Consider the following 26,742-nt stretch of genomic DNA (forward strand, 5'->3'; position numbering starts at 1 on the left):
CAGGTGCTGGGCCTGTGCGGCGCCGCGTACCGGCCCACGGAGGAGATCGACCTGCGCAGCGTGGGCTGGGGCAACATCTTCCAGCTGCCCTTCAAGCACGTGCGCGACTTCCGCTTGCGGCACCTCGTACCCTTCTTCATCTACAGCGGCTTCGAGGTGCTCTTTGCCTGCACTGGTCTCGCCCTGGTACGTACAGCCTGCGTGGAGTTGGCAGAAAAAAACACAGGAGGTCCAGTTCGATTTGAATTTTAGATAAACCACGAATAAGTTTTCAATATATCCCTAAGTATGTACGAGTCCGTCCCAATTATCCCTTTTCTTCTCTTCCTTTATGTCCTTTGTCCCTACCTTGGACGAATTATTTTAACCTCTCTGAGCCTCAGTTTCCTCATCTGTGAAGTGAGTCTAGTGACCACGCTCACTCCCAGGGTGTTATACCGTTGAGTTGGGATAGCACCCATAAAGTATTTGGTTCCATGCAGGGTGCAGCCTTGGTGTCTGGGGACAATGTCCAAGCATTTTCTCATTCTCTGTCCCGCCCCCCCGGGACAAGAGCCTCGGAGGGAGGTGGCTCCAGGGTGGCCCATAGAGGGCACGGTGTAGCCTAAAGCGAAACCTCATGTCGGGAGAACCAGAACCTGGGCCATGTCGCCTCACATGCTCGCCTCTGTCCCCCCAGGGCTACGGCGTGTGCTCCGTGGGTCTGGAACGCCTGGCCCACCTCCTCGTGGCTTACAGCCTGGGCGCCGCGGCCGCCTCAGCCCTGGGCCTGCTGGGGCTATGGCTGCCGCGCCAGGTGCCCCTGGTGTCCGGGGCCGGACTCCACCTGCTGCTCACTCTCGGCCTCTTTTTCTGGGCCCCCGCCCCTCGGGTCCTGCAGCACATCTGGATACTCTACGTGGCAGCTGTCCTCTGGGGTGTGGGCAGTGCCCTCAACAAGACTGGGCTCAGCAGTGAGTACAGCCATGGGTGCTGGGCTAGCTGGGCAAGGGGCCTTGGGTCCACCTTGGGGCAGTTGGGGGCAGCATAAACATCCCAGGGACAAAGGAAGGTCTGTCGTGAGGTCCTGTGGACATGGTAGACGTAGGCGGGGATCCCTGCGGATACTCCAGGGGTGGAAGGAAGTCCCATGGCCACTATAGGGACAGATGGGGAGGGCCGTGGACACCCTGGGGGCAGGTATGGGAGTTGCATGCCACGGGCCTCATGTGGGCACCCGTGGGTGGGCATGGCACCCTGTTGACCCTGGGGCTTCAGTGTGAGGTCTCGTGGTCCCATGGGGTAGGTATGGGGCTCTGTGGACACCCCGGAAGGATAGTGTAGAAAAACACTATACCTTGTTTTTATACCAGGGGACAGGGCCCATTTGGCATGGTTTTCATGACACTGGGAACTGATCCTGGGTCTGTGCCCTAGAGAGCATGGGAAGCGGCATGTGGCCCTGTCCATACCCAGGGTGTGGGTGCAGATACGGACTTTTTATAGAGGAGCTGGGAGCAGACAGGAAGCCCCAACTCGTCTGCGGCGTAGCAGAGTCCAGGCCCCAGGTCTGGGCTGCTGGGGTGGGGGCCCTAGGGAACAAGGCCCTGTTTGCAGAAAGGAAGGGGTAGGTCAGAGGTCAGCTGTGTGATGTCCTTTGCCCACAGCTGGGCATGCCGGTGACATGCAGTGGATACTCACAGATGCAGCCATTTGGGTCCTCCACATTGGCATCTGTTCTGATGGGCCAGTGTGTTAACAGTTTTGAACACCACCCCGGGGTTGTGGTGTGGTGGAGGTCATGCCTGTGACAGGCAGGACAGGGGCTGGCTCTGGTGACTCCTGCACCCACCATCAGAGAGAGTCAGGCGTCTGTATCGGTCGGGATGGAGACCCACGTACTGGACAACATTCTTGTGGCTGTTTTGCTTAGGGACAGCCAGCTCTGGGCAGCACCCAGCCTGGGTGCCTTGGGCACGTGATATGTCTGGACTTGGACCTGGTCCTGGCATCCCCTTCTGCCCAGCTCCATTTCCTGTCTCTTCCTTGTGGACCCTGGGGCTCCATGTCCCTAGCAGCAGCCCTGTGCGATACTGTCACACTGCAGGGCCTCAGGAAGGAGTGTTCATATGCTGAGTGGCAGGCGAGGGTATGATTTGCGAGGTGCTGTGTGGGCTTTGTCACATTAAAACCTCACAACAGAACATAAGTTAGGCCCCGGGGAGCTAACTTACCCCAAGTCACCCACAGAGCCAACATGTGAATCCACATCTATGCAGCAACTCTCCACCTTACAGTCCTGAGAGTAGAAGCTGAGTCTTCCCCATTCCCTGTCCGATGCCTGTTCTGCCCACCCCAGGGCAGGGTTTGGGGGGACATAAGTCCAAACCTCCCAACTTCAGGTTTGATTTGTAGAAGGTTGTTGCTGCAGCAAATCGCCTCCCTGGGCCCTGGGCGAGGCGCAGGCCTGGCGGGAGCCCTGGGGTCTAAGGGAGGACAGGATGTGACTGCGCGTAACGCTTTCCACTTTTGAGGCCACACATGACCCAGGGTGAGGCGCATCTGCATCCGTCTCACCTGCTCCGTCCTCCGCTCAGCTCCCCAGGCAGTGCGATAAGCCGAGTCTCCACTAAGAGGCAGACGAGGACAGCTTTCTCCTGCTCCCAAGGCACAGAGCCTACCTAGGGGGATCACAATGGGAGATCAGGCACCTCGGGCCCTGGTTGACACCTCTCCCCTTCCTGCCCTGTCCTGCCTGCCCACAGCACTGCTGGGAATCCTGTACGAGGACAAAGAGAGGCAAGACTTCATCTTCACCATCTACCACTGGTGGCAGGCTGTGGCCATCTTTGCCGTGTACCTGGGCTCCAGCCTGCCCATGAAGGTGAGGCTGAGTGGGGTGGGGAGAGGGCTTCTGGGGCATTAAGTAACCCCCACCACCCCCCATCCAGGCAACAGATACCTTCTGAGTGCCCACCCTGGCCTCACAGCCCCTGAAGGGCACCACTCCCCAAGGGCTGGCCCCACATCCAGCCTTTGCTCACTGCCTGGCCTCTTGCGGGCAGGTTTTCCAGTGTCCGAAGGGGTTCACAGTTTGCTCTTTGCCTGCGGGTGTGTCTCAGCCACTTCGATGCCGGGGTCTGAGAGGGATGCCCAGGCTCTGTCCTGCTTCGTGGCCTGCAGGAAGCCGGGGTCCTCTGCTCAGCTTCCACCCAGCTGATGGGTCGGTTTAGCAGGTCTTGACCCACATTTTAAAAAAGGAAATAGAATAGAAAATAGGGAGTATGCATGGGAATATGTGTGTAGGTACTGAGTTACCACGTAGAATTCTTTCTGATTGTGGGTTACAGTCACAAACGTCCGAGAAGCATTACTTATGGTCCTTGGATGCAAGGGACAGAGTAACCTAAGCCCCAATAAAGGGGAGCCACCAGGCCTGTGTGCCGCACATATCAACATCTTCACGTCTGCCTGTGAGGGGTAGAGCTGGGATTTGAGCCTGGCCTGAAGGAGGGAGCGGTGGCACGGGAAGTCCCGGGAGGAGAGGACGCAGAGGGACGATTCCGGGTGGCAGTAGAGCTATCTGGGTGAGGCGAGGGGCTGGGCAGGGGAGGCTGGGGGGCGGCCGCTGGTGGGTCCCCAGCATCCCTCCCTGTGCGCCCAGGCTAAGCTGGCGGTGCTGCTGCTCACGCTGTTGGCGGCCACGATCTCGTACCTGTGCATGGAGAAGAAGCTGCGGCGCGGCGTGGTCCCGCGCCAGCCTCGCATCCCCCGGCCCCAGCACAAGGTGCGCGGCTACCGCTACCTGGAGGAGGACAACTCGGACGAGAGCGACGCGGAGGGCGAGCGAGGCGACGGCTGCGGGCGGGGGGAGGGTGCAGAGGAGGAGGCGCTGCCCGCGGGGCCTCGGCCTGGCCCCGAGCCAGCCGGCCTCTGCCGTCGGCCCTGCCCCTACGAGCAGGCGCAGGGAGGCGACGGGCCCGAGGAGCAGCAGTAAGGAGCTCAGCCTGCTCTCTGGCCTCGGTTTACCGCGTCTCGAGTCGGAGGAAGGCGGGGGAGAACTTCCCCTGATCCCTGCGCCATCTTCCGGAAGGACCTCCAAGTTTGGGAAATGACCCTCCCAGAGCCCAGGGCCACCTAGAGCTTGGGGTCCGCTCCTCACGCCCGCCCCTGCCGGGCCTGGGGTTCGTGAGAGCGCAGCCGAACCCACTCTCGGAGAACCCCCTCCGCAGGCCCGCCGCCCCCTAGCTAGTGCCCCGGCCTCGGAGCAGGAACAAGATCCCCTTGCCGTAGCCCGTCACCCCCCGTCCTGCCCGAGCTCTCAGCTACAGGCCTGGGCCGAGTGTGTCGCGGCTTTGCACGTCCTATTCCCATGGCCCACCACGAGGCACGACTTTTTATAGAAAATGAACAATAAAGAGATTTTGTATTGTCGTGACTGGGAAGTCTCAGGCCCTGGAGGTCAGGAGAGGGCCCGCGGTCGTGTCTGGCCGACCCGGCCTCTGGGGCACTGTCGCCAGAGGCCCTGACTTAACACTGGTGGGGGTGGGTCCCCTACGCCCCGCCCACCAGGCTGTGCTCCTCCCGAAAACTCCGCCCCTCCCTTAACTCGCCAGCTTTTGCCAGTCCCAACCCAACCGCCCGAGAGAAAGGAGCTCCTCTGCTGAACTGTAGGGACCACAGCGGAGACTGTGACGAGCTGCCAGCCCCTTGTGGGTCTAGAGGATAGGACAGATTCCATAGACCTGGCTCCAGCCGCCCCCGGCCCATAGTCTTCAAAGCATCCCCAGCCTCCTAACCTCCCCCCATCCTTTTTCTATCTATTGAGGCATTTCTGCCCACAGCACCCCGGGAGACTCCTTGAGGTGCGGGGCCCACTTCTGCGTCCTGTCAGGGCCACCCTGTGCCCAGTATGGGCCAGGGAAATGGTTGTCTCAATGCAGGTAAACGTGGCCACTGGCCTCTCCCGGCTTCAGGCTCAACGCCCATGAGAGACGCAGACCCCCTAGCCTGGCGTGTCCCTTCCACCACCCTGCCCCTTATGGGAAAGGGGACTGAGACCCCATTGCGAAGGCTTTGAACACCTGGATGAGGGCAATCAAGGGGGCCACAGGAGGGTCATGGAGCCCCCAACTGCACCCCAACAGTTCCTCTTTTGGGGCCTTCCCACTCCTCCCCCTCCACACCCCCTCCGCCGCTGGCTGAAGGCCAGACCCTTGTCCACACCCACTCCAGCATGAGGTCTCCTGGGTTCTCCCACCCATAACGGGTGACTCCTCCTCCTTCCGTCCCAACAACCTTCACTTGAGTTGTGTTCTAGCAGCCTCTAGGGGGCGCTGAAGCCGGGCTCTGTGACCTCGGGGTGGGGGGGAGGGATCTACCGTCTGAGCCACAGGTTCCTTCTCCGTAGTCTATCTCCGTTAAAGAAATGGCGGGAGTGAATCCCCTCAGCGCCGTGGTTCCGAAGTCCCCAAGCCCTGCCGGAAACTCGCAAGGCGCAGAGGATATTTTAAATTTCCTAAATTTTAGAGGGAAGCAGCGATACTGTACATTTCTGAGCAAATGAAAAAGTCCAGGTGGTTCACAGTTTCATCATTAGATCACTCCACATTTATTTTTGTGTCTTTGAGAAGCCTGATTTCCTGTAGTTCTGAGGATACAAAGTGAAAACCATCATAGAACAGAAAATGAGGCTGGGGGCGTCCAGCCCAATGATGAGGTTTGAGAAGCTGACCAGGGCACACGGCTGATCAGTAAGTGCTGGTGTGTATTAAAGAATGAAAAGTAACATTTTTTATTTCTATTGATGTGATTTATTTCCTAAATGAGTACTAAATTATTAGAACATAAATATTAAGTTATTTGGACCTACAGTAATCACAAATAGAACTGTTGGATATTTCTTTTGGCTTAGGAGAACCATGAAAACAGAGACACCGAGGGTGGCGGGAGCCAAGAAAGTTTGGGAACTCAGAGTAAGCTGTCAGTGAACATCAGCCATTAAAGTTATAGGCCCACAGCGAGTTCCTCGCTGGTCCCCGTGGTCCCCCCTTGCCTAGGTGACTGGCTGTGTTCTTTCTGGGCCCAGTTCTACAGAAAATGATTAAAGCTATAGTCTGTGACGCCTATGAATGGATCCCCTTTCCCCATAAGTCTGGGGCAAACCTACTAAAGCCAGTTACTAAGTTGTCTTTTGCAGATTTCGGGGGTCCTGCAGTCACGGGGGCAGTGAGAGCTACAGCTATAGTGAGAGCCACCGGTCACCTCTCCCCAGCCTGCCCACCGGGTGGCCTATACACTCAGGTAGGTGAAGAGCCAAAAGCTGTCAGCCTCACACGCAAACTTTCTCAGTGAAACGCAGGCCCAGAAAGGATCACGTGGTATGACCTGTAGGTGGGCGAGGCACAGTGCTGCCCTCGGCCCACGGTGTCTGGCATGGGAAGGAAAATTCTCTGGTGGCAGATGTGGCAAGATCCTCCTGGCAGGATTCTCGCTCACCTCCAGTTTGGGTTGGGCAACCAGACACAAAAAGCCTCTCTGAATCTAGGACATGGTAATTTGGAAGAATGGGTTTCTGGGAATGTGGAGCAGGGGTGGAGAGGGGGTGGGAACAGATCTGCATTCCATCACAGCTCCAAGCCATTTCTAACATCTTTGATGCCGGACAAAGAATAGTGTTGAGCAGGTGCGAGGGTGGCCCAGGCAAGTGGAGCAGCCACCTGGGGCAGAGAGCGTGGCTTCTGATCATGTTTCTCCATTCCTGTCAGAAGACTTTACATGCTCCCTCCCTGCTCCTGGCAGACGGATGAGACCCACAGACTCAACGCTCTCTCTGGCTGTCCGTCACTTTCTCGCCCTGCTGGAGCTAGCTGAGAGTGGCCTTGCACACAGCCTGCCCGATCTCTCAGCCCAATAACCTGAGAAAAGATTAATTCTGCCAGCAACCAGGTCCCCGAAGCCAACGCTTTGATCGCAGCCTTAGATAATGGAGGCACTCAGGCACCAAGGGACATGGCATAAAATTGATTTATCACATTTTAACAGCAAAGACAGCAAAAGGATTCCCCAAGGAGAAAGGTACTGGTTGGGGCTAGAATGGAGCACGAGTGAATAGGAAGCCTGCCTCTGGTCTTCGTCGTAGTTAAGGGGTGGGGCCAAAGTGGGTGCATGGGCAAGTTGGAGGTTGCTGGGTTCGACATTTCTGCTGGCACCGAGAGACTGACACATGCTACCAAATGTCTAAATCTGGAAAACATTATGCCAAGTGAGAGAACCCAGACACAAAAGCTACATAATTGTGTGCTTCCATGTATATGAAATATCCCAAATAGGCAAATCCATAGAGACGGAAAGTAGATTCGTGGTTGCCAGTGGCTGGGGGGTGGGGTGGGGGGAGCAGGGGAAGAAAAGCGACAGCTAATGGGTGCGAGGTTTCTTTTCGGGGTGATAAAAACATCCTAAAATTAGAATGTAGTGATGGTTGCACAAGTCTATAAATATACTAAAAGCCACTAAATTCTACATATTGCAAGGATGAATTTTAGGGTATATGCAATATATCAAAAAAGTTGGTATTAAAAGAAAGAAATGAGTCTGGTATACCATTCAACGACCATTGAAAATTTGGGGATAATTGTAGGGCTATGGGGTGGGGGAAATGCCTTCAATTAAAGTTTCGAGAAGGTCAGCAGAGTAGGCAGTAATTGGAGAGGGTAGGGCCTCTTCAGCCCATGGTAAACCCAACAATTTGATTGAGGGCATGGGCTGAAGTTTTAGTTAAGAATATACATATTTTTGGATGCATTTGGAGTATAAGAGAAAAAGGGGGAGGAGTAGCCAAGACGTAAAGTTCTGTTCTTGGAGAGACTCGAGGAGGAGTGTGATTTTTTTAGAGGGATCTAAAGGAGAGGAGAGCATAAAGGGGGAAGGTGACATGGGAGTCACCCCTGGAATTAAGTTCATTCATTGACACTGACCTGGCCGTTCAGAGTGCTGTCACCATCAGGAATGAGCCAGGCATCTAGGCAGAGTTTACCAGGGTGCTCCAATGAGTAGTTTCATTGGAATTCAAAATATAATAATTTTGAGCCAAATATACAACTTTTAGGTATAGAGTCACATTAGTCAGGGGGGCAGGAAGGTGGATGGATTTGAGAGATCAAAGCCAACCATACTACCTGGGGCAATTAGATCCGACTGTGGGTATAAGGAGCCCAGGGGCGCCGGCGTTTTATTTTGCTACCATTTCCAGTATTTTAGAACATTTCCACCTGCTAATAAAATTAACATCTAGAATCGAGAAGGTAGGTGGCCTCAGAAGGATATAATCTGTCATTGCAGAGGCCTTTTATTATAAAGTGTGACTCCCCTTTATTTATTTTTTAGTTAAATTTATTGGGATAACACTGGTTAATAACATATAAATTTCAGGCATGCAACTTTACGACAACATCTGTATACTCTATTGTGGGCTCACCACCTGAGTCCAGTCTCCTTCCGTCTCCATGTACTTGACCCCTTTTTACCTTCTCCGTCCTCCCCCACCCCCTTCCCTTCTGGTAATGCCCATATTGTTGTCTGTAGGACTCTTGTTAAAATTTAAAAGGCGTTCAGTTGAAGGATTTCAATAGATTACATATTGTTGGAATTCAGTGATTATCTTAGATTCTGGGACCCCTGCAGAATATTGAATCAGTCAAACGGTGCTGGATGGCAACAGGGCTGATAGGCGTCCCACTGAGTATTTCAGACCAAAGTGGGACCCCGCAATGGGTGGCCGAGTTCTTGACTCAAGCCACACTCACGGTGCAGCCAGAAGGCTGAGCGAAGGCATTTCTGTCAGTGCCACGGGTGTAAATACCTGAACCTGGAAGGCCTCGACTTAAAAAAGACAGCGACTGATTTGGGGACCTTGTGTACTATCTGCCCGGCCAGGAGGACTTGAGAGCACCTTCTAGTGGAAGGCACTTTAGGAGGCCAATTTCAATTCTTAACTGTCCTACGAGACATGGTCCTCGGGGCTGTCAATCATGCGTTTCATGTTTAGTAAATTTTGCAGCTTAGCTGGATCTACATCGGGAAGCAGTAAGGATCGAATCCTCCTGGGAGTTCTAATTAGAGGATCGTGTTCCGTGGCACCCCCTTCGGCTTTGATCTGGCCTCTGTCCCTTACAGCAGTGGTCCCCAAACTTTTTGGCACCAGAAGCTGGTGCTCCTATGAGAATCTAATGCCTGATGATCTGAGGTGGAGCTGAGGCGGTGATGCCGGCGCTGGGGAGCGGCTCCCCTCCTGCTGTGCAGCCCGGTTCCTAACAGGCCACAGCCTGGTACCTGGGACCCCTGCTTTACAGGGTGAGTGCCAATGTGAATATTTTCCTGAGTGTCATGTTCAATAGATGAGCCTTTTGGGTTTTGTGAGAAGGTAAGATCTTAGGATAGCTGAAGTTGGAGAATTTGGCTCAAAGCAAAACATGAATCATTTTGTGTTGTGTGTTAGGGCAGGGGTCCCCAAGCCCTGGGCCGTGGCCTGTTAGGAACCAGGCCGCGCAGCAGGAGGCCAACAGCTGGTGGGCGAGCGAAATTTCGTCTATATTTGCAGCCGCCCCCTGAGAGCCAGCATCACCGCCTCAGCTCCGCCTCAGATCATCAGGCGTTAGATTCTCATAGGAGCACCAGTTCCTGGTGCCACAAAGATTGGGGACTGCTGAGCTACGGTGCTGTGAGGCCATCCATTTTGTAGTTCTGTTTTTATCTATTTATTTATTTGTTTGTTTGTTTGACATGGCAACCCTTGGTTGACTTCAGAGATTGCAAGGACCTTGTCAGTTTACAATCCCTTATTATTTTATTTATTTTTCACACCTACAGCACCTGGTCTTCCTAGGCGGTTTCCCATCCAAGTACTAACCAGGCCCGACCCTGCTCAGCTTCCGAGATCAGACGGGATCAGGCTTGTTCGGGGTGGTATGGCCGTAGACCTTTAGTTCTATTTTTAGAAACGGCACAGCTCAGGAGTCAGCAGAAGTGTGGATGAGGCGCGGGCTTGGTCAGGCTCCATCTGGTGCTGATAGTAGCCTGCACTTCAGCCTTCTGGGCTGGCCCTTGGGTCTCACGCTCCAAAAGGCCCCTGGGGGGCGCAACCCCATGGGCTCTATCACCCAAGCTTCAAAATGCACGAGACTCCTTTTCCATTCATTCACTTGTTCCTAGGGGCCCCAAAGGGGTTAAGGGGTCTGGGAGGAGGGTGGCTTCCCTCAGCATCATAGTCTGGCTAGAGACAGAGGATACAGGGGATGGGGGGTGACGGGGCACTAATTCTGCCTGATGACCCAAGTCTGGCTTTATCCTGAAGATGCCATCTTTACTGTAGCAAGGAGGTGTCTGTGGCCGAGCTGCACCTGTAGGGTCCTACCTCCGTGACCCAAAACATAATGGGCAACTGTCCGAAGAGCCATCAGATCAGAACCAGCAAGCTCAGTCTCTAGCGAGGCCTCCATACAGCCAGCAGTGGTCTAGGGGAGTGTGTCTGGGAGCTGGGGCAGGCAGGCATTCACACCAGAAACCCATGGGTCTTGGTGGCCGTCCTGAGTCATTCAGAGGCGCTAAGAGGTATAAGCACAAGGGTGGCTAAGGTCTCATCTGGAAACAGGTGCCTTGGGGCATCAGAGGGGTGCTCGTTATACTGTTAATGGTGCAGCAGGTCACGCCCACACATGACAGGGTTAGCCAAGGTCAAGGCCTGACTGATTTGGCTGGTGAAGACACAATGAATCACTTTTAGATTTAAGGTTTGTTACTTACATAGACAGTAAAAAGGAGAATAAGTCAAAGGTTCCAGCTCCCTGAGATCCTTGTCCCATACATCAAAAAGGACGATCTTGAAATGAAAGGGGCCAGGGGACGGCAAGGCAAGTTGTGGGACATCTCATGGCCAAGGAGCCCATTCAGTGTCCCGGGGCGCCTAGGAGCCTTGGGCCTTGTGCTAAGGAGGGCTCCATTTATACTGAGCAAACGTATGAGAAATTATATAAACAGGTTCTAACGAAATTTGTGAATCAATATGTCACTTCAAAAACCTAAAGAGGCCCAAGAAATATTAGTAGAAAACGCTTTAGCAAGCATGTGGATGTCTAATGTGGAAAGTGCCATCAGTGAAATGTCACGCCTGGATTCTAGGGGACAATGGCATACAACTGACAGGTTACATGCCAAGGCTGGACTTGTCAGGGGTCCTGGGGAGCCGAGCACAGGTGTACTGTGCCTGTTCGAAGATGAATACGAATCGCAGGTGGAGGGTCTGGCCACTCCCAGCGTAGCGTCTGGCTTCGGTGGGCTAAGCTTACGGCAGAGGCTTGGTAAAATCCAGTAGAACCACCATAAAGTGGCGTAGCCCGGAGTGCGAGTGTGCCGGCGATGTGTCACCGCCCAAGCCCGCTGTCTGTGGGGTGGGCCCAGTCAGCAAGCTGAGGGACAGAAGGTCCGCAGCTCGCGGTCACTGTCTGGCCGCCCTGCTCACAGCACCAGCTGTTTCTCTTCGAGTGTCTGGCACCCCCTGCCCAGGGGTTGACAGCTGTTGGGCTGAAGGTCCCAATGACACCATGGACTTGAAATAAAACTGACGTAATGAGCAGAAAAAGTGTTCCCCAAAGAGGAGGCTCGGTTTGGGTCTGGAGCAAATCAGGGCAAGGGAGGGGGCAGGTGGCTGCAATGTTTCATCGTGCTTTGGGGGTACAGCCTGGGTGGGGTGCCCGCGGGCAGGCTGAGGCTTCCACGTTTGGAAATGCCAAGGGACAGAAGGCACCCGGATGTGGGGCAAAGGGGAGGGAGGGGTACTCGAAAGCTGCTAGTGGTCAAAACAATAAAAATGAGTCTCCCTATTACACCTCGGCTAGCTGCTGTCAGTGGTTCTGTTCAGTCAGGGAAGGGGGTGTGGGAGGCACTGAAGGGCCACTGATCCGTAGCAATTCCAAACTCAAGGCCGGCACCTTGACTGCAGCCCGTGGGAGACCCTGACCCTGAGACAGAGCTTTCTGCGGCCACATAATTGAAGCTAGAATTACCATATGATCCAGTAAGTCCACTCTGGGTATGCGCCCCAAAAGAATTGAAAGCAGGTCTCGAAGAGATATCTGTGTACCACGTTCATAGCGGCGTTGTTCACGCGAGTTAAAATGTGGAAACAATCCAAGTGCCATTGACCCACGGATGGATGAGCAAAGCGTGGTCTGTCCACGCTGTGGAATAGCATTCAGCCTTAAAAAGGAGGGCGATTCTGACGTATGCTACAGCATGGAGGAACCTGGAGGACTTTATGCTCAGTGAGGTCAGTCAGTCACCAAGGGACAAATACCATATGCTCTCACTTATATGCGGTCCCCGGAGGAGAAAGTAAAGTGATGGCTGCCAAGGTCGGAGGGAGTGGGAAATAGAGACAGAGTTGAACTCTCAGAATAGGATAAAAGTTATGGAGCGGATGATAGTGATCGTTGCACGACATTAAAAATGTACTTAATGCCACCGAACTGTAGGCTGAAAAATGGTTAAGGTGGTAAAATTGTGTTTGATATAGTCATTTTATGTTTACGCATTTTATCCTAATTTTTAAAATGGGGGGGGAGGGCGGTCAGAGCCTGTTTTTTAATATTCCAGACACGAAAAACGAGGCTGTAATTAGGAAAAGACTTCTGAGCACTGTCAGGAAAAAGTTGCGATCTAGGGACAGAGACAAGATCGCGACCGTTTTGCCAAGCAGTTCGGCCTCCCGCAAGCTTAGGGCTGTCGTCCCTCAGTGCTCCCAGCTGGAGCCCGAGATGGCAAAGGGCTCGTCTCAGAAGGCTCGGTGGATGTACCTTTCAGCTACTGGACCGAACCTCAGTGACGTTCACAGAATTTCCACCACGTCTTTGAGATAATTTGCCAGCTGGGACCGAAAAGTCACAGACAATATAAAGCAGAGAGGCCTTTGGACCCCCAGAATTCTACCATCAGGAAGCAGGCTGAGAAAACCACTCGGTGGCAAACACGTTCACCCATGATTGAAATGAGAAGGATGACTCAGAGGCCCAAGACCCAGAGAGCAGAGCCAAGAGCCGTGGAGACTTTGGAACTTGATCAAAGAGCTGCCAACACTTTCCTGGCTGGATTTCAGAATTGCTTTGGACCAGCCCGGCGCTGTTGTGCCTCTCATGGCTGTAGCAAGGTATCTCACATGGAGACGATAAGACCGTAGTCAAGGCATCAGCCAGAATTTCAGTGTGAACGTCGAAAATGGCAAACTTCACTAGAAATCACCAGAAATCAGAGCTCTGGCGCAGGACCGCTGCATGTCAATTACAGGAAGACTCCTCAATTACAGGACCCAACAGAAGACTCCTCTAGAGGAAGGAATCAGGCCTGGTGACCTCAGTTACAGGTCCCAAGGGGGAAATATGTACATCGCGCCTCCTACTAGTGATGCGCCGCCCCAGCAGCGTAGCTCAGACATGCTCGCGAACTCTTGCCTTTCTCCAAGGGAGTGACATTCAGAACAAACCTCTCAATGGCCTCCTTTTTCTCCGTAAAATAATAAACTCTTCTCTCCTTCGGTCATTGGACTTGTCTACGGCTTCTGCTATAGCTTACTTGTCCCGAATTGCAATTTTTTGCTGTTCCCAAATAAACTCTTTTTTTTTTTTTTTTTTTGCTGGTAAAATAATGAACCGTTTTATTTTTAAGGTCAGCACTAGCCATCTCAGGCCTCAGATGGGCAAGGATCCACTTCCAATGTCCCTTCCCCGTACGTGGCAGGATGCAGCTCCTTGAAGTCTGTTGAGCTGCGGGCCCCGTTCCTGACTGGCTGGTGTCCTGAGGCCACCTTCATGTCCTGCCATGTGGGCCTTTTGCCCGGGCAGCTCACACGCAACTCGGCAGCTGGCTTCATCGTCGCGAGAAGCACCAGAAAGCACGGGAGCGAATGGAGTTATCGTCTTTTATTTTCGTGGAGGTGAAATTCAAGTAACGCTCAACCAACCATTTAAAAATTACACTCCGGGGACGTTATCTGCATTTATGATGTTTTGCAATCACCACCTTTGTTCCAGTTTCAACGCTTTTTCATTGCCGAGGAAGAACACCCCATACCGGTTGGGCAATCCCTCCCTCCACTCCCCCACACCCCAGTTCCTCAGCCGCCATCATGCTGCTTCCTGTCTCTACGGAGCTGCCTATTTGAGACATTTCTTATAAAAGGAATCATACAATATGTGACTTTTTGTGTCTAGTTTCTTTCCCTTAGCACGTAGTTTTCTAGGTTCGTTCGTGTATGTATCAGTACAGTACTTAATTTAAAAAAAAATAGACTTTCTTTTTTTCCATGTTTTTAGGTTCACCGCAGTACTTCGTTCCTTTTTATGGCCAAATAATATTTCATTGACGAACGTTTGGGCTGTTTCCACATTTTGCTTGTTGAGGATAAAGCTGCTACAAACATTCGTGAATGAATGTTGGTTTGAACACCTGGTTTCAGTTTTGGGGGGGTATATGCGTAGGAGTAGAATTGCTTTTCTGGATAATCCTAATGTTTAACCTTCTGAAGAACTCCCAAACTGTTTTTCCCAAAGCATGTACCATTTTACATTCCCACCAGCAGCGTATGAAGATTCTAATGTCCCCACATCCTTGTCAACTGTTGTTATTTTTTGTTTTTATGGGGTTTTGTTGTTGTTGTATCATTACAGCCATCCTAGTGGGTGTGAGGCGGTGTCTTATTGTGGTTTCGATTTGCATTTCCTTAATGATCAACAAGGTTAAACATCTTTTTGTGTGCTTTTTGGCTATTTGTAGATTTTTGGGAGAGAAAAGTCTATTGAAGTCCTTCGCCTGTATTTAAATCGGGTTGTTTGCCTTTTTGTGGCTGAGTTGCGAGTGTTCTTTATATATTCTAGATATAGAACCCTTATCAGATATATGATTTGCAAATATTTTCTCTCATTCTATAGATTGTCTTTTCACTTTTTAAATAACATCCTTTGATACACAAAAGTCTTAAATTTTGTTTAAGCCTAATTTATCTATTTTTTTCTTTTGTTCATGCTTTTGGTGTCAAATCTAAGACTCCATCGCCAAATCCAGGGTCACGAAGATTTAGCCCTATGTTTTCTTCTAAGAGTTTCATTGTTTTAGCTCTTATACTATGTCGTTGATCCATTTGGAGTTAATTTCTATATCTGGAGCAAGGTAGGTATTCAATTTCTTTTGCATGTGGTTATCCAGTTGTCTCAATACCATTTGTTGAAGAAACGATTCTTTCTCTACTGAGTGATCTGGGCACCGTCATTGGAAAGCAATTGGCCATAGATGTTCGGGTTTATTTCGCGACTCCCAATGCTGTTCCACTGGTACATATGTCTGTCCTTAAGCCAGTAGCACACCGTTTTTGATGACTACAGCTTTGTCGTAAGTTTAGAAATTGTGAGATGTACGTCCTCCAATTTGGTTCTCCTTTGTAAACATCATTTTGGCTCTTTCGGGCCCCTTGCAATTACATGTGAGAATAAGCTTTTCCATCTCTGCAAAACATCGGCGTTTTGATAGAGATTGCATTGTATCACAGATCACTTTGGTGACTATTGCCATATTAACACTTGTTAAGTTTCCAGCTCTCAGGTCCTCGTTTCTAAGATAACTAAGAGAAGAAAGAACAATAATTGTGCCAAAAGTGACTGCGGCCGTGTGCAGCCCGTTCGCCGTGCCAACTGTGCTCGATGTGTGCCCAAGGACTTTAAGAAATTCATCGATCGAAACGTAGTAGAGGTTACAGCCTTGAGGGGTATTTCTGAAGCAAGTCTTCTACGCCTACGTGCTTCCCAAGTCGTGCGTGTAACTGCATTACTGCGTGAATGGTGCCATTCACAGCAAGGTAATCAGGAGTCATTCTTGTCAAACCAGGAAGGAGTAAACACCCCCACCCAGATTTAGACCTGCAACCTCTGCCAAAGCACATATAAAGAGCTAAATCCTTAAGGACTGAAGAAAAACTGTCCTCTGGAAAAAAATAAAATGGAATTATACTTTAAAAAAAAACAACAACTTGAGTTTTCCAATGCATGGGTATGGGATATCTTTCCATTTCTTTATACTTTCTTTAATTTCTTCGAGCAAAGTTTCACAGTTCAGTGTACAAGTCTTCCTCTGCCTTGGTTCAATTTATTCCTAGGTGTTTTATTCTTTTGGATGCTATTGTAAATGCAATTGTTTTCATAATTTCCTTTTCAGATTGTTCATTGATAGTGCATAGAAACACGACTGATTTCTTTATTCAAGATACTTTATTTTTATTATGGTGACATTGGTTATCGAAATCCAGTAAGTTTCAGGTGTACAATTCAACAGTAAAGCATATATATATATATTGCATTGTATAAGATACTTTATTTTTAAAACAGTTCACAACACTAAGCTTCTGGCCCATTCTGCCAACATACAAGCTACAAATGCTTGCTCAGCAGCCAAGGGGCATTCTTCAGCAACTTGTTTGGAAAATGAATAAAAATGAATAAAAATCCATACAAAACAGATATTCGAGCAGTTTCCGCAGGAACACAGATACGTGTGACCTCTACCTTTTAATTTCCGTATTGTTCCATCTGTGGCCACCGTCCTTACAAAGACATTTCAAAACCAGCAGTAATTAAGTTACTTAGTTCTGGCTACACTTTGCAGCTGCAGCTACACATTAACGCTCACTGAAGCAGAGGCTACTGGGTGGCATTTCAGCCAACTCTCCCAGGCACAGGACACAAGCAGAGCGCTGGCATGTGGCTCTTCCAAATTTAACACTTTGGAATCATCAATGGCAATATGGAAAGCCAGCTTTGGCTCTGGGTGGGCCCTGGCCACTTTCGTCAACTCAGCTTCACTATTAAAAGTCATCATCTGGACTCCATTACTGGCAAATATTTAATCTGAGACACTCGTTTGCAAGAGTGAATGCCTTCTGGTGGCACCCCTAGCCTCAGTGCCAGCTGCATTTCAGTCTTGCTGACACAGTCAAACTCTGTCCTGACAGCAACTAGGAGCTTCGCTGAGGTTCAGCTATAGGTTTTTATAAATGCCCTTTATCATGTTAGAGTTCTCTCCAACTCTTAGTTTGGTGGAGTGTTTTTAAAATTATGAACCGGTGTTGAATTTGTTGACTAAGATATATAGATATAGATATAGATATAGATATAGATTTTAGTTCTTGAAGGGGTCACCACTATCTCCAGCTTGCATTATATCGAACAAGGTATCTGTCGTCATTGTCCGTCTTCTCTGTGTAACGCAGCACGCGGCCTGCTCTGGATGCATTGTTTTCTCCTTGTCTGTGGCTTTTAACAATTTAGTTGTGCTATGTCTCAGTCGGTTTCGGGGGGTGCGAGTTTTTTTCCTTCCTTCCTTCCTTCCTTCCTTCCTTCCTTCCTTCCTTTTCTTTCTTTCTAGGTGAGGCAACCCTTGGTTGACCTCACAGATTGCAAGGACCTTGTCAGCTTACGATCTCCTATTTTTTTAATTTTTTTTTAGGCCTACAGCACCTGGTCTTCCTAGATCATGTTTTATTTCCCCCTTTCATTTTATTAATGTAGTGTATTGCATTGGTTGCTTTTCGTATGTTGACTCACCCTTGCCTTCCTGGAATAAATCCCCACTAAGTCATGGTGTATAATCTTCTAAATGTTCTGTGCATCATAACCCTTTATAAGCTAGTCTTATAAATGACATCCTATCACTTTTGCTGTATTCTGTTCTTTAGGAGCAACTCACTAGGTCCAACCCATCCTCAGGCGGAGCGGATTAGAGCACCTGGACATGAACATCCAGAGACAGGGCTCATTGGGAGCCATCTTAGAAGCTACCAGTTACCTCGGAGTCATATTATTCTCTGCGGTCTTACACACACGTATGACAATAACAACAAAGAAATCTTTAGGCCAGCTGCGTTTATAGGTAGAGTGTTACCAGCTATTCAAGGAATAGATAATCCCAATCGTACATGCATCTTCCAGAGAACAGAAAAAAGAGAATGCTCTCCAATTTACTCCATAAAGCTACTCCATCCTTGATACCAAAAATAGAGAAAGAAAATAATAGGCGATGTCATGCATGAACAGAGATGTAGAAGTGCATGATATTTTGTTAACTAATCTTATAATACACAAAAAAATCTTCTAATATGACTCAATGTATTAGTAGGTTAAAAGAGAAAGGGCATATGATCATTTCAACAGAAAAAGAAAACATGATGAAATCCAGTATCCATTCATAATTTAAAATAAAACAAGATTTCTTATCAAGCTAGGTATAGAAGGGAACATCCTTTACCTGGTAAAGAAATCTTCCAAAACCCTACAATAAACATACTCAAAGGTGAATTGTTAGACATTGTCTCATTAAAAACAAGTACTAGACAATAATTCCCACTGTCATTTACTTCTCTTCAACATTGTGCTGGAGGTCCCAGTCCACATGATAAAACAAAAATTAAAAACAGTAAGGTGTTAAAATTGAAAAGAAAAAGCAAAACCATCGATTTCAACAAATTTTATCTTCATTTACATAAAAATCCCATTATTGTTAGAACTAGTAATGAAAATGAGATTAACACAAAGAAGAAAATTGCATTTTCATACTTCGCCTACACATTTCTAGAATTTTAGCATAGCAATAAAAATAAGCTAGGTGTGCATCTAACTAAAGATATGCTAGTGGAAAAAATTACTATGTTGTATTGAAAAAAATTAGCAAAGAGCTAAACCAGTAGAGAGATATACCATGTTCATGGATGGGAGAATTCATAAAGATGTCAGATTCACCAAAAATAATTTACAAATTCACACACTTCTAATCGAGAACCCAATAGAAATTTTCATGGAACTTCATGAGTTGATTCTAATATGTTTATGAAAAACAAATTGACCAAGAATAAGCCGAGGTAATTTGGAAGAAAAGTAAGGTAGGGAGACTTGCCCTAATAGATTTCAAGACTTTTTACTTAACTATAGTATTTAAGACAGTGTGGTATTTGTATAGGAATAGAGAAATTTAAAAATTCAATGGGACAAATTAGACAGCCCAGGAATAGACTTACTATAAATTATTTATCATCCAGCCAGTTGCTAATACAACTGGTTATCCTTATAGGAAAAAAAAATAAGTTAGATCTCTACCTCATACCATTCACAAAAGTAAATAAATTTCAGCAGAATTCAACATGAACAGCCAACTTCTGGAAGCAAATGATCACACACATACACACACACACACACAATTTTTATAACCTTAGGATAGAGAAAGATTTCTTAAACAAGGTATAAAAAGCAAAAATCTTAAAAAAAAAAAAAAAGCGAACTTGGACATCATCAATGTCCTTTAGCCAAAGACCACCAAGGACACATTTGTCTTTGAACAAACCGGATTTATTGCTGGTGAGAGCATGGGGAACTGAGAGGCATCTCAGTAAGAGGGGCAGATAAGATTTGTGTTTGTGTCAGGTGATTTGGGGAAAGGTTTAAGGAAATTGGACTTTGCTCTGGATTGGGTGCTCTTAGACGCCGGATATTCTTATAATCTTAATAAATCTTATCTACTGAGGCCGGAAATAGCATGAGGGTCCAGCAGCAGCAGGCACTCAGATGAGCCAGGACAGAGAACTAGCAGGTGGTTTTCATGGTCCGACAATGCTCATCGCTGTCTGCATTCAGTCGTGTTTATGGAATGGTCTCGTTTTTCTCTTAATCCATTCCGGTCCCAGGACAGCTTTGGCAGATGTTGCCATTCTGTGAAATCGTTCACGTGTTGCAGAAGACCAAGTTCTGAGATGGTGCCAACCCAGCTCCCGGATGTCAGGGCTTACTTTTCTCTTCCTCGATGTTAAATTCAAATCTAACAAAAGATACTGTAGACACAGTGGGAAGATGAGAGGCTCTCTCCGAGAAGATGTTATCAAGGGATACACTTGACTTCTAGTAAGGAACTTAGAATTCATCCTAAGAACAAGCAAAAAGCTAACTGAACTGAAAAACAACTGTTTTGAGATCTGTTGGAGAAATGAGGTCACAGGGCAAAGTACTGACCCCCCGATTGGAGCGATAGATGAATACAGGGGACCACCACTTTCTACACCCTCTGATCAGGAGCCTCTGCAGAAACCAGTGCTGAGCAGGAAAACCTGAGCCCTAACTGGAGAATTGCTGGAAGCTTGATGTAAACAATTCGGAGAGTTAAAAACTCCAGGGGAACCCAGTCATAAGGGGGACCCCGTGCTTATGCGAGTTCGACCCCTAGGAGCCCCATGAGGTCTTCGTAATGAATATAGGAGAACAAATCTCCTGGTGCTTGTACAGAGAGAGAGGACACATTTGGAAAACCTCCAGAATATTCTGTTATGAAGCCCTGACCTCAGGGGAAGCTGCCAGAGCCTAACCTACATGAGGGAAGGGAAATACCCAAGGTTAATGCCCCCCTTAACCTTGTGAGGTCAGGAAAATACTGAACTCCAGGCCACTCTAGTCATCCTGTGCCACCTAAGAGGGGAAAATGTGGAGAAGCATGGTGAGGTTCACCAACTGATGGAGCTGAGAAAGCGTCTTCTCTCCGGCCATTTTACCTCTACGTTTCAAATTCTATTTACTGCAATTCCTTTTACCCAGTGTATTGTGTCTGCCTTAAAAAAAGAAAAGAAAGAAAAAGAAAAAAAAGACTACAAAGCATGCTAAAAGGCAAAACACACAGTTTGAAGAGACTTAATAAGCATCAGAACCAGAATCAAATATGAAGTGTTGGAATGATCAGATCAGAATTAAAAAAATAAAAAACTATGATTAGCATCCTAAGAACTTTAATGGAAAAAGTAGACAGCATGCAAGAACACGTAGATAATGTAAGAAGAAAGATGGAAATCTTGAAAAGAATCAAAAAGAAATGCTGAAGATTAAAAAAAACTCAGCACTGTACTGGTCATGAAAAATGCCTTTGATAGGCTTCTTGACAAACTGGACACGCTGAGGAAAGAATCTCTGAGTTTGAGTATATGAAAACAGAAGCTTCCGAAAATGAAGAGCAAAGAGGAGACTGAAAATAAAAAACAGAACAGAAGATTCGAGACCTGTGGGACAGACAACAAACACGTAACGTGTGTGCTTTGAAGCCGCCAGAAAGGGAAGAGAGAGAGAGAAAGCGACAGAAGCAAAATCTGAAGCTGTAATGACAGAACGTTGGACGTGTGGCCCCCTCGGACTTTGGGACTCACCGTAAAGCTACAGGAAACAAGACGGTACAGTGTTGGCGAAATAATAAACCACCTGATTTAAAAATGAGCAAAAGACCTAAACAGACACCTGACCATGGCAAGTAAGCACATAAAAACAAAGCTCAGCATCACGTGTCATCAGGGACACGCAAATTAACACGATGAGATACCGTTACACGCCTATTGCAAAGGCCAAAACCCAGGACAGCGACGCCACCAAACGCTGGGGACGGTGGAGCAAAAGGGGCCTCTCGTCCCTGCTGACGGGAACACAAGATGACACGGCCGCTTTGGAAGACGGTGAGGCGGCGTCTTACAAAACTAAACGTGCTCTTACCGTGTGATCCAGAAATCGTGCTCCTGGGTATTCAACCGAAGACACCGAAAACTGATGTCCACACAGAAACCCGCACATGGATGTCAATAGCAGCGTTCTTCATAATGGCCAAAACTCGGAAGCCACCAAGACGTCCTTCGGTAGGTGATGGATAAATAAGCTGTAATGCATTCAGACGACAGAATTTTATTGTGCTAAAAACAAACAAACAAACAAACAACCACCACCACAAAAAAGCTATCAAGACACGAAAAGAAAAGAAAGAAACTTAAGTACGTGTTACTCCATGAAAGAAGCCAGCGCGAAAACGCCACATGTGGTATGGTCCCAGCTCTATGGGACTCTGGGAAAGGCCAAACTCTGAAAACAAACACACAAAAAATTAGTGGTTGCCAGGGCTTTGGGAGGGGGAGGGATAGATAGGCAGAGCTCAGAGGAAGTTTAGGGCAGTGAACGTACTCTGTATGACATTACGATGGTGGATACGTGTCATTCCATATTGGTTCAAACGCATAGAACGTACAATGCTAAGCGTGAACCATCACGTGAACTGGGGACTTCGGCTGATGATGACGTGTCAGTGCAGGTTCATCTGTAACGAATGTACCATCTGGTGGCGGGGGGGCGTTAATTGTGGGGTTGTCCCCTGTGGGGAGGGGTGGGGGTAGGGAGACAAGAGGTATACGGAAAATTTCTGTACTTTCTGCTCAATTTTGCGTGAACCTAAAATTGCTCTAGAAAATAAAGTTTATTAACTTAAAAAAAAAAAGAGAGAGACTTGGCAAAGGATTACCGTTGTGAACATATCGATAAACCCTGAAAATCAGTAAGACAAAAGAAAAACAACCTAGCAGAAAACCCACGTCGCATACCCCTCGTATCAATTTCCAGGATCTCTATAACAAATGACCGCAAACTCGGCCACTTAGAAAACAGTCATTTATTCCCTCATGGTTCTGGTGGCCGGAAGTTCAAACTCAAGGTGTGGCAGGGCTGCGCTCCCTCTGAATCTGGGAAGATTTTTTCCAGCTTCCAGTGGCTCCCGGCCTTGCCCGGATTGTGACCATGTCACTCCAGTCTCCGCCTTGTCTTCCCGCAGCCTCTTCTCATTCTGTCTCAAATCTCTCTTTTTCTTTTCTCTAAGGACACTTGGCCTTTGTATTTTGGGCCCACCCAGTCAATCCTGGATGTGTTTATTCAACAAAGGATCGCTCCGGGCTGGGAAGACCTCAGAAATAGGACGTTGAGGAGTAAAGCAAGTAGCAGCAAGGTAAGTAGACTCCGACGCACAAGGCGTGAGGTTTAAAAACGCGCAAGGCGATCCTAGGTAATGTCCAGTGATGGCAGATGTGGGTTTAGAACCTCCTGGGCTGCTTCCCGGTGTGACCCGGGACCCGCCACCTGCACAGAGGGCAGGGAGCCGCCGAAAAACGAGGCAGACTGCTCCAGATGGGTGGATGGCTGTTTCAATGACCAAGAAACGTGCCAGGCTTGTCTCGGGTGGCCACGAGGCATCTCCACCCCTACCTGCCAAATCTTAGATGTTATATAGGGACCTTGCCTGGGTTCAGTCGCTCTGCTGTCCTGGTGGTCTCGATGCTACCTTATCCCTACTTTAAGGCCGCATTAAATTATTTTCTCCATAAAATAGTGTTTCTCTCTGTCAGCCGGAATGGCTCTTACTCTGGCTTGCCTGTCCCGAAGTGCAATTCTTCACTGTTCCTGAATAAACCCGTTTTTATTGGGACATAACTGACTTCTGTTTTTCAAGTCGACATGCCCTAGAGCCTCAGGAGAGAGCAGAGCTGAGCCGGCCCTTCGATCTTGGACTTTCGGCCTCCAAGGCAGTGAGACAGCACATTGCTGTTGTCCTCGGCCACCGCGTCTGTCGTCATTTGCTATGACAGCACCAGGAAAGTCATACAATGGGTAGACACAGGCGTCTCGCAATTGTTTTATGTTACATTTTACCAATGCTTGGAAGTCGAACATATTTTCATTTGCTTATGGGCTCTTCAGGCTTCTTATGGGTTCGGTTTTCTGTTTTGTTTCGTTTTGTTTTCATTTTCACAGCTATATTGAGATAGAATTGACCCATTTGAAATGCATAATCCAGGGGCTGGGGGTGCCAGGCTTCCTCGGTCACCCACCCCCACCCCCTGTCCTGACTGCCCTGTCGCCACCCACATCCGAAGCTCCTGGGTTTGCGGTGGGCTGGCGCTCCCGCTGGGCTGGCTCCAGTCACACCCCAAGGAGAACCTCATTCGGGGGCGCACAGGTTCTCACGTGCTCTGCCCGGAACTGCTGTCCTTTTCAGAACCCAGCAGGTGCTTGAGAAACACTTGTTAATAGCCAGTGTTATTGTCTCGTCTATTCTTGCATCTTCCCATGTGATCCTCTCAAGAACTAAGACAACGAAGCACTGTCGTTATCTCAGAGAGACTCAGGGAGCTTAAGCAACTTGCCCAGGGTCACACGGTATATGGGAAAATAAAAAAAGAAAGGACCGACACCCTGGCTGCAGCCGCAGGTGCCCCAGCCCATCAGGCTCCGTCCTCCGCCTGATGCCAGGCAGGCGCATTAGGATGGTACAAAGGAAGGAGTCCTGTGGTGGGGGTGTGGGGGCGGGGTGGGGTGCACGGGAGACGTGGTGCGGTGACCTGGGAGGGTGGGAGGCTGCGGAGCTGTGCTAGCTGAGGGCTTCCCGGAGGAGGCAGCGGTGGCCCTCAGCTAGCACATGGGAAGATGCAAGAATAGACGAGACAATAACACTGGCCCCGATGACATTCTCAGCCTCTCACTCCACCCCAGCCCTTGGATTTTACTGCTCACCAGATGACTCCTGCCAGTCTGGAGTTGCCAGACTTGTTCCAGGGTGGGGTGTGGCCGCCTCAGAAGTGTGGGCGTCTGAACCAGATGGTGACTGGCCTGACTTGGTGGTTCTGCTGGGTCGTCCCCGCGCCACTCCACTGCTTCGTATGGGTACAGGGAGTCTGGTGGCGGCAAGACGGGCAGAAGCAGAGTCGGCGCACCCGGAGGCAGAATGTCGTGCAAAGCGGGCAAAGGCTTGGTGAAGGATTCGAGGACGGATCCCACACTGGGGTGCGTGGAGCCGTGGGGGCGAGGGCCTGGGGCGGAGGGGCCGCAGGGTATAAGGCGCTGGGGCGGAGGGGGCAGCAGCACGGGGAGAATGGGATGTGGGGCCACGGGACAGGGGCCACGGCCGGGGCCTGGCTCCTTGCAGGTGGCTGGGTGCCGTCCTGCCCTGACTGTGCCATGTGTCCTCACGGTTGTCTTGAGGTCTCACTTTTCCCCCTGGTGATGCCTGGGAGTATCCTCAGAGGAACCTTCCGTCCTGGCCCTGTGCTGGCCTAGCTCCAGGCATGAGGACAGACACGGTACTCCCTCAACGGGCTCCTGGGCTGGGGGAGGAGGCAGGGACAAACAGGGACCAGGCAGCTGTCACCGAGGCTGTGCTAGGGAGTTGGGAGAGGGGACAGAGTTGCATCTTGGGAGGTGAAGCCAGAACTGAGTCTGGTTTCAGGTTGTAAACATGACACTCACAGTTCCTTTCTCTGGAAACTGCAGAAAGATGCTGAGAAGTGGATTAGAAGTGCAGGCGCCCCCTGGCTTGGGGTGGCGGAGCTGGCGGGAGAGGGGCTGCGGGGCCACCCGGAGCCTACCGCCCGGCAGCTGTGAGGAGAGCAGATGAGGTCACCTCTCAGAGCCTCGGTTTCTTCATTCTTTCGATGCAGTGCCGATAAGATCGCAAGGCCCACATGAGATGGCGCATGCCCCATGCTCAGCCCCCGCCGCCAGCTCAGAGCCCCCAGGACAAGCTCCGACTCCCTAGTGAGGGCTTGGTCAGGCCGTTGACCTTGCCTGGCTGCATCTTTTTTCTCAAGATCTGCCGTCACGGGGCCTCTGCAGATGTGGTGCCCTCTGCCCAGGACACCTGCCCCTCCCCCACTGCAGTGCGAGCCCGTTGGACTCGGGGTCCCTGACCGGCCTGTCACGGAGCCTGTGGCACGGGAGTCCCAGTGGGAATGTCTGTGGGCCCATTCATGTGTGTCTTGGATTCGGTGTCATTACCCCTCTGTCTAGACCGCAAGGGCTGGCCACGTCTGTGGTGCGGGTCCAGCCAGCGCCTGCCTAGTAGGCCGACAGGAGTCCCTAGTCAGACCCCCTCAGAAGCCCTGGGTCCCCCGTTCCCCTGCAGTGAGCGGGCAAGGCAAGGAAGCACTTTAGATGAGCAGCTAGAGCCAGCTGGGGACACTGTTGACCTCAGTCCCTACCCAGGGGTCTGCTTCCTCATTTTACTTGGCAACAATGGGGCTGGGCCTGGGGACCGGACATGGACAAGCGGAGCCAGAGGCTGTCCCCAGGCACTTCAGGTGTGCACAGCAAGAACACAGACAATGGACGACAGTTAAGAAAGGCAGGGAAGCCCCACCTCACCTGTCTCACTTGGGAAACGTATGACTGAGCTGCCCACGGTCCTGGGATGGGCATCAGGATGCCAAGGAACCATTGCCCTTCGCAGACTCCTCCTCCCTGGTCTTGAATTTGATTCAAGGCCGAGGCATTAAGCCTAGGAGGGGCTCTAGGGAGCCTCAGACAGTGATATGGGTGGGGCGTGTGTGTTGGGCGCATGCAGAGCCGTCCCTGGCCCACTGAGGTTACACGTGAGTCCCTGTGGGGATGTCTGTGGGCCTGTGCGTGTGTGTGTAGGTGTGTGTGTGCATGTGTGGGGGGTGTGGGTGTGTATGTGTGTGTGTAAGTGTGCACGTGTGTGTGCGTGTGGGGGGGGTATGTAGGTGTGGGTGTATGGCCAGCCCTGGGCCTCTGGGGTTACACAGGAATTCCATAGGGATGTCTGTGGGCCCACTGGGTGCAGGCAGGCGGGGGTGGGTGCCGAGAAGGTGGGGGAGTCCCGGTCCACGACGCGCCCCCACCCCCTGCAGGATGGACCCCTTCGAGGACACTCTGCGGCGACTGCGGGAGGCCTTCAGCTCGGGGCTGACGCGGCCGGCCGAGTTCCGGGCTGCCCAGCTCAAGGCCCTGGGCTGCTTCCTGCGGGACAACAGGCAGCTTCTGCAGCAGGCGCTGGAGCAGGACCTGCGCAAGGTGAGGGGGTGGCGGGGAGGCAGGCGGGGGGCTGGGG

General features: G+C 50.1%; 2 protein-coding genes and 1 pseudogene across 2 annotated transcripts in view; 2 read left to right on the forward strand and 1 right to left on the reverse strand.

The window, feature by feature from the left end:
• UNC93B1 (unc-93 homolog B1, TLR signaling regulator) overlaps positions 1-4,417 on the forward strand; it is a 10,163-nt gene extending 5,746 nt beyond the window's left edge. Inside the window, exons 8-11 of the mRNA XM_006911009.3 lie at positions 4-186; positions 680-953; positions 2,745-2,863; positions 3,644-4,417. Coding sequence (XP_006911071.1) covers positions 4-186; positions 680-953; positions 2,745-2,863; positions 3,644-3,976 — 909 coding nt within the window. The 3' untranslated portion in view covers positions 3,977-4,417. The remainder of the gene's footprint in view (positions 1-3; positions 187-679; positions 954-2,744; positions 2,864-3,643) is intronic.
• A 5,420-nt stretch (positions 4,418-9,837) lies between these two features.
• Positions 9,838-9,956, reverse strand: LOC112479297 (annotated as a pseudogene).
• Positions 9,957-26,382: 16,426 nt separating this feature from the next.
• ALDH3B2 (aldehyde dehydrogenase 3 family member B2) overlaps positions 26,383-26,742 on the forward strand; it is a 7,023-nt gene continuing 6,663 nt past the window's right edge. The window contains exon 1 of the mRNA XM_006911010.2: positions 26,383-26,705. Within this exon, the coding sequence (XP_006911072.2) occupies positions 26,406-26,705 (300 nt within the window). The 5' untranslated portion in view covers positions 26,383-26,405. The remainder of the gene's footprint in view (positions 26,706-26,742) is intronic.

This window comes from Pteropus alecto, unplaced genomic scaffold (assembly GCF_000325575.1).
Source record: "Pteropus alecto unplaced genomic scaffold, ASM32557v1 scaffold43, whole genome shotgun sequence".
Taxonomy (NCBI): domain Eukaryota; kingdom Metazoa; phylum Chordata; class Mammalia; order Chiroptera; family Pteropodidae; genus Pteropus; species Pteropus alecto.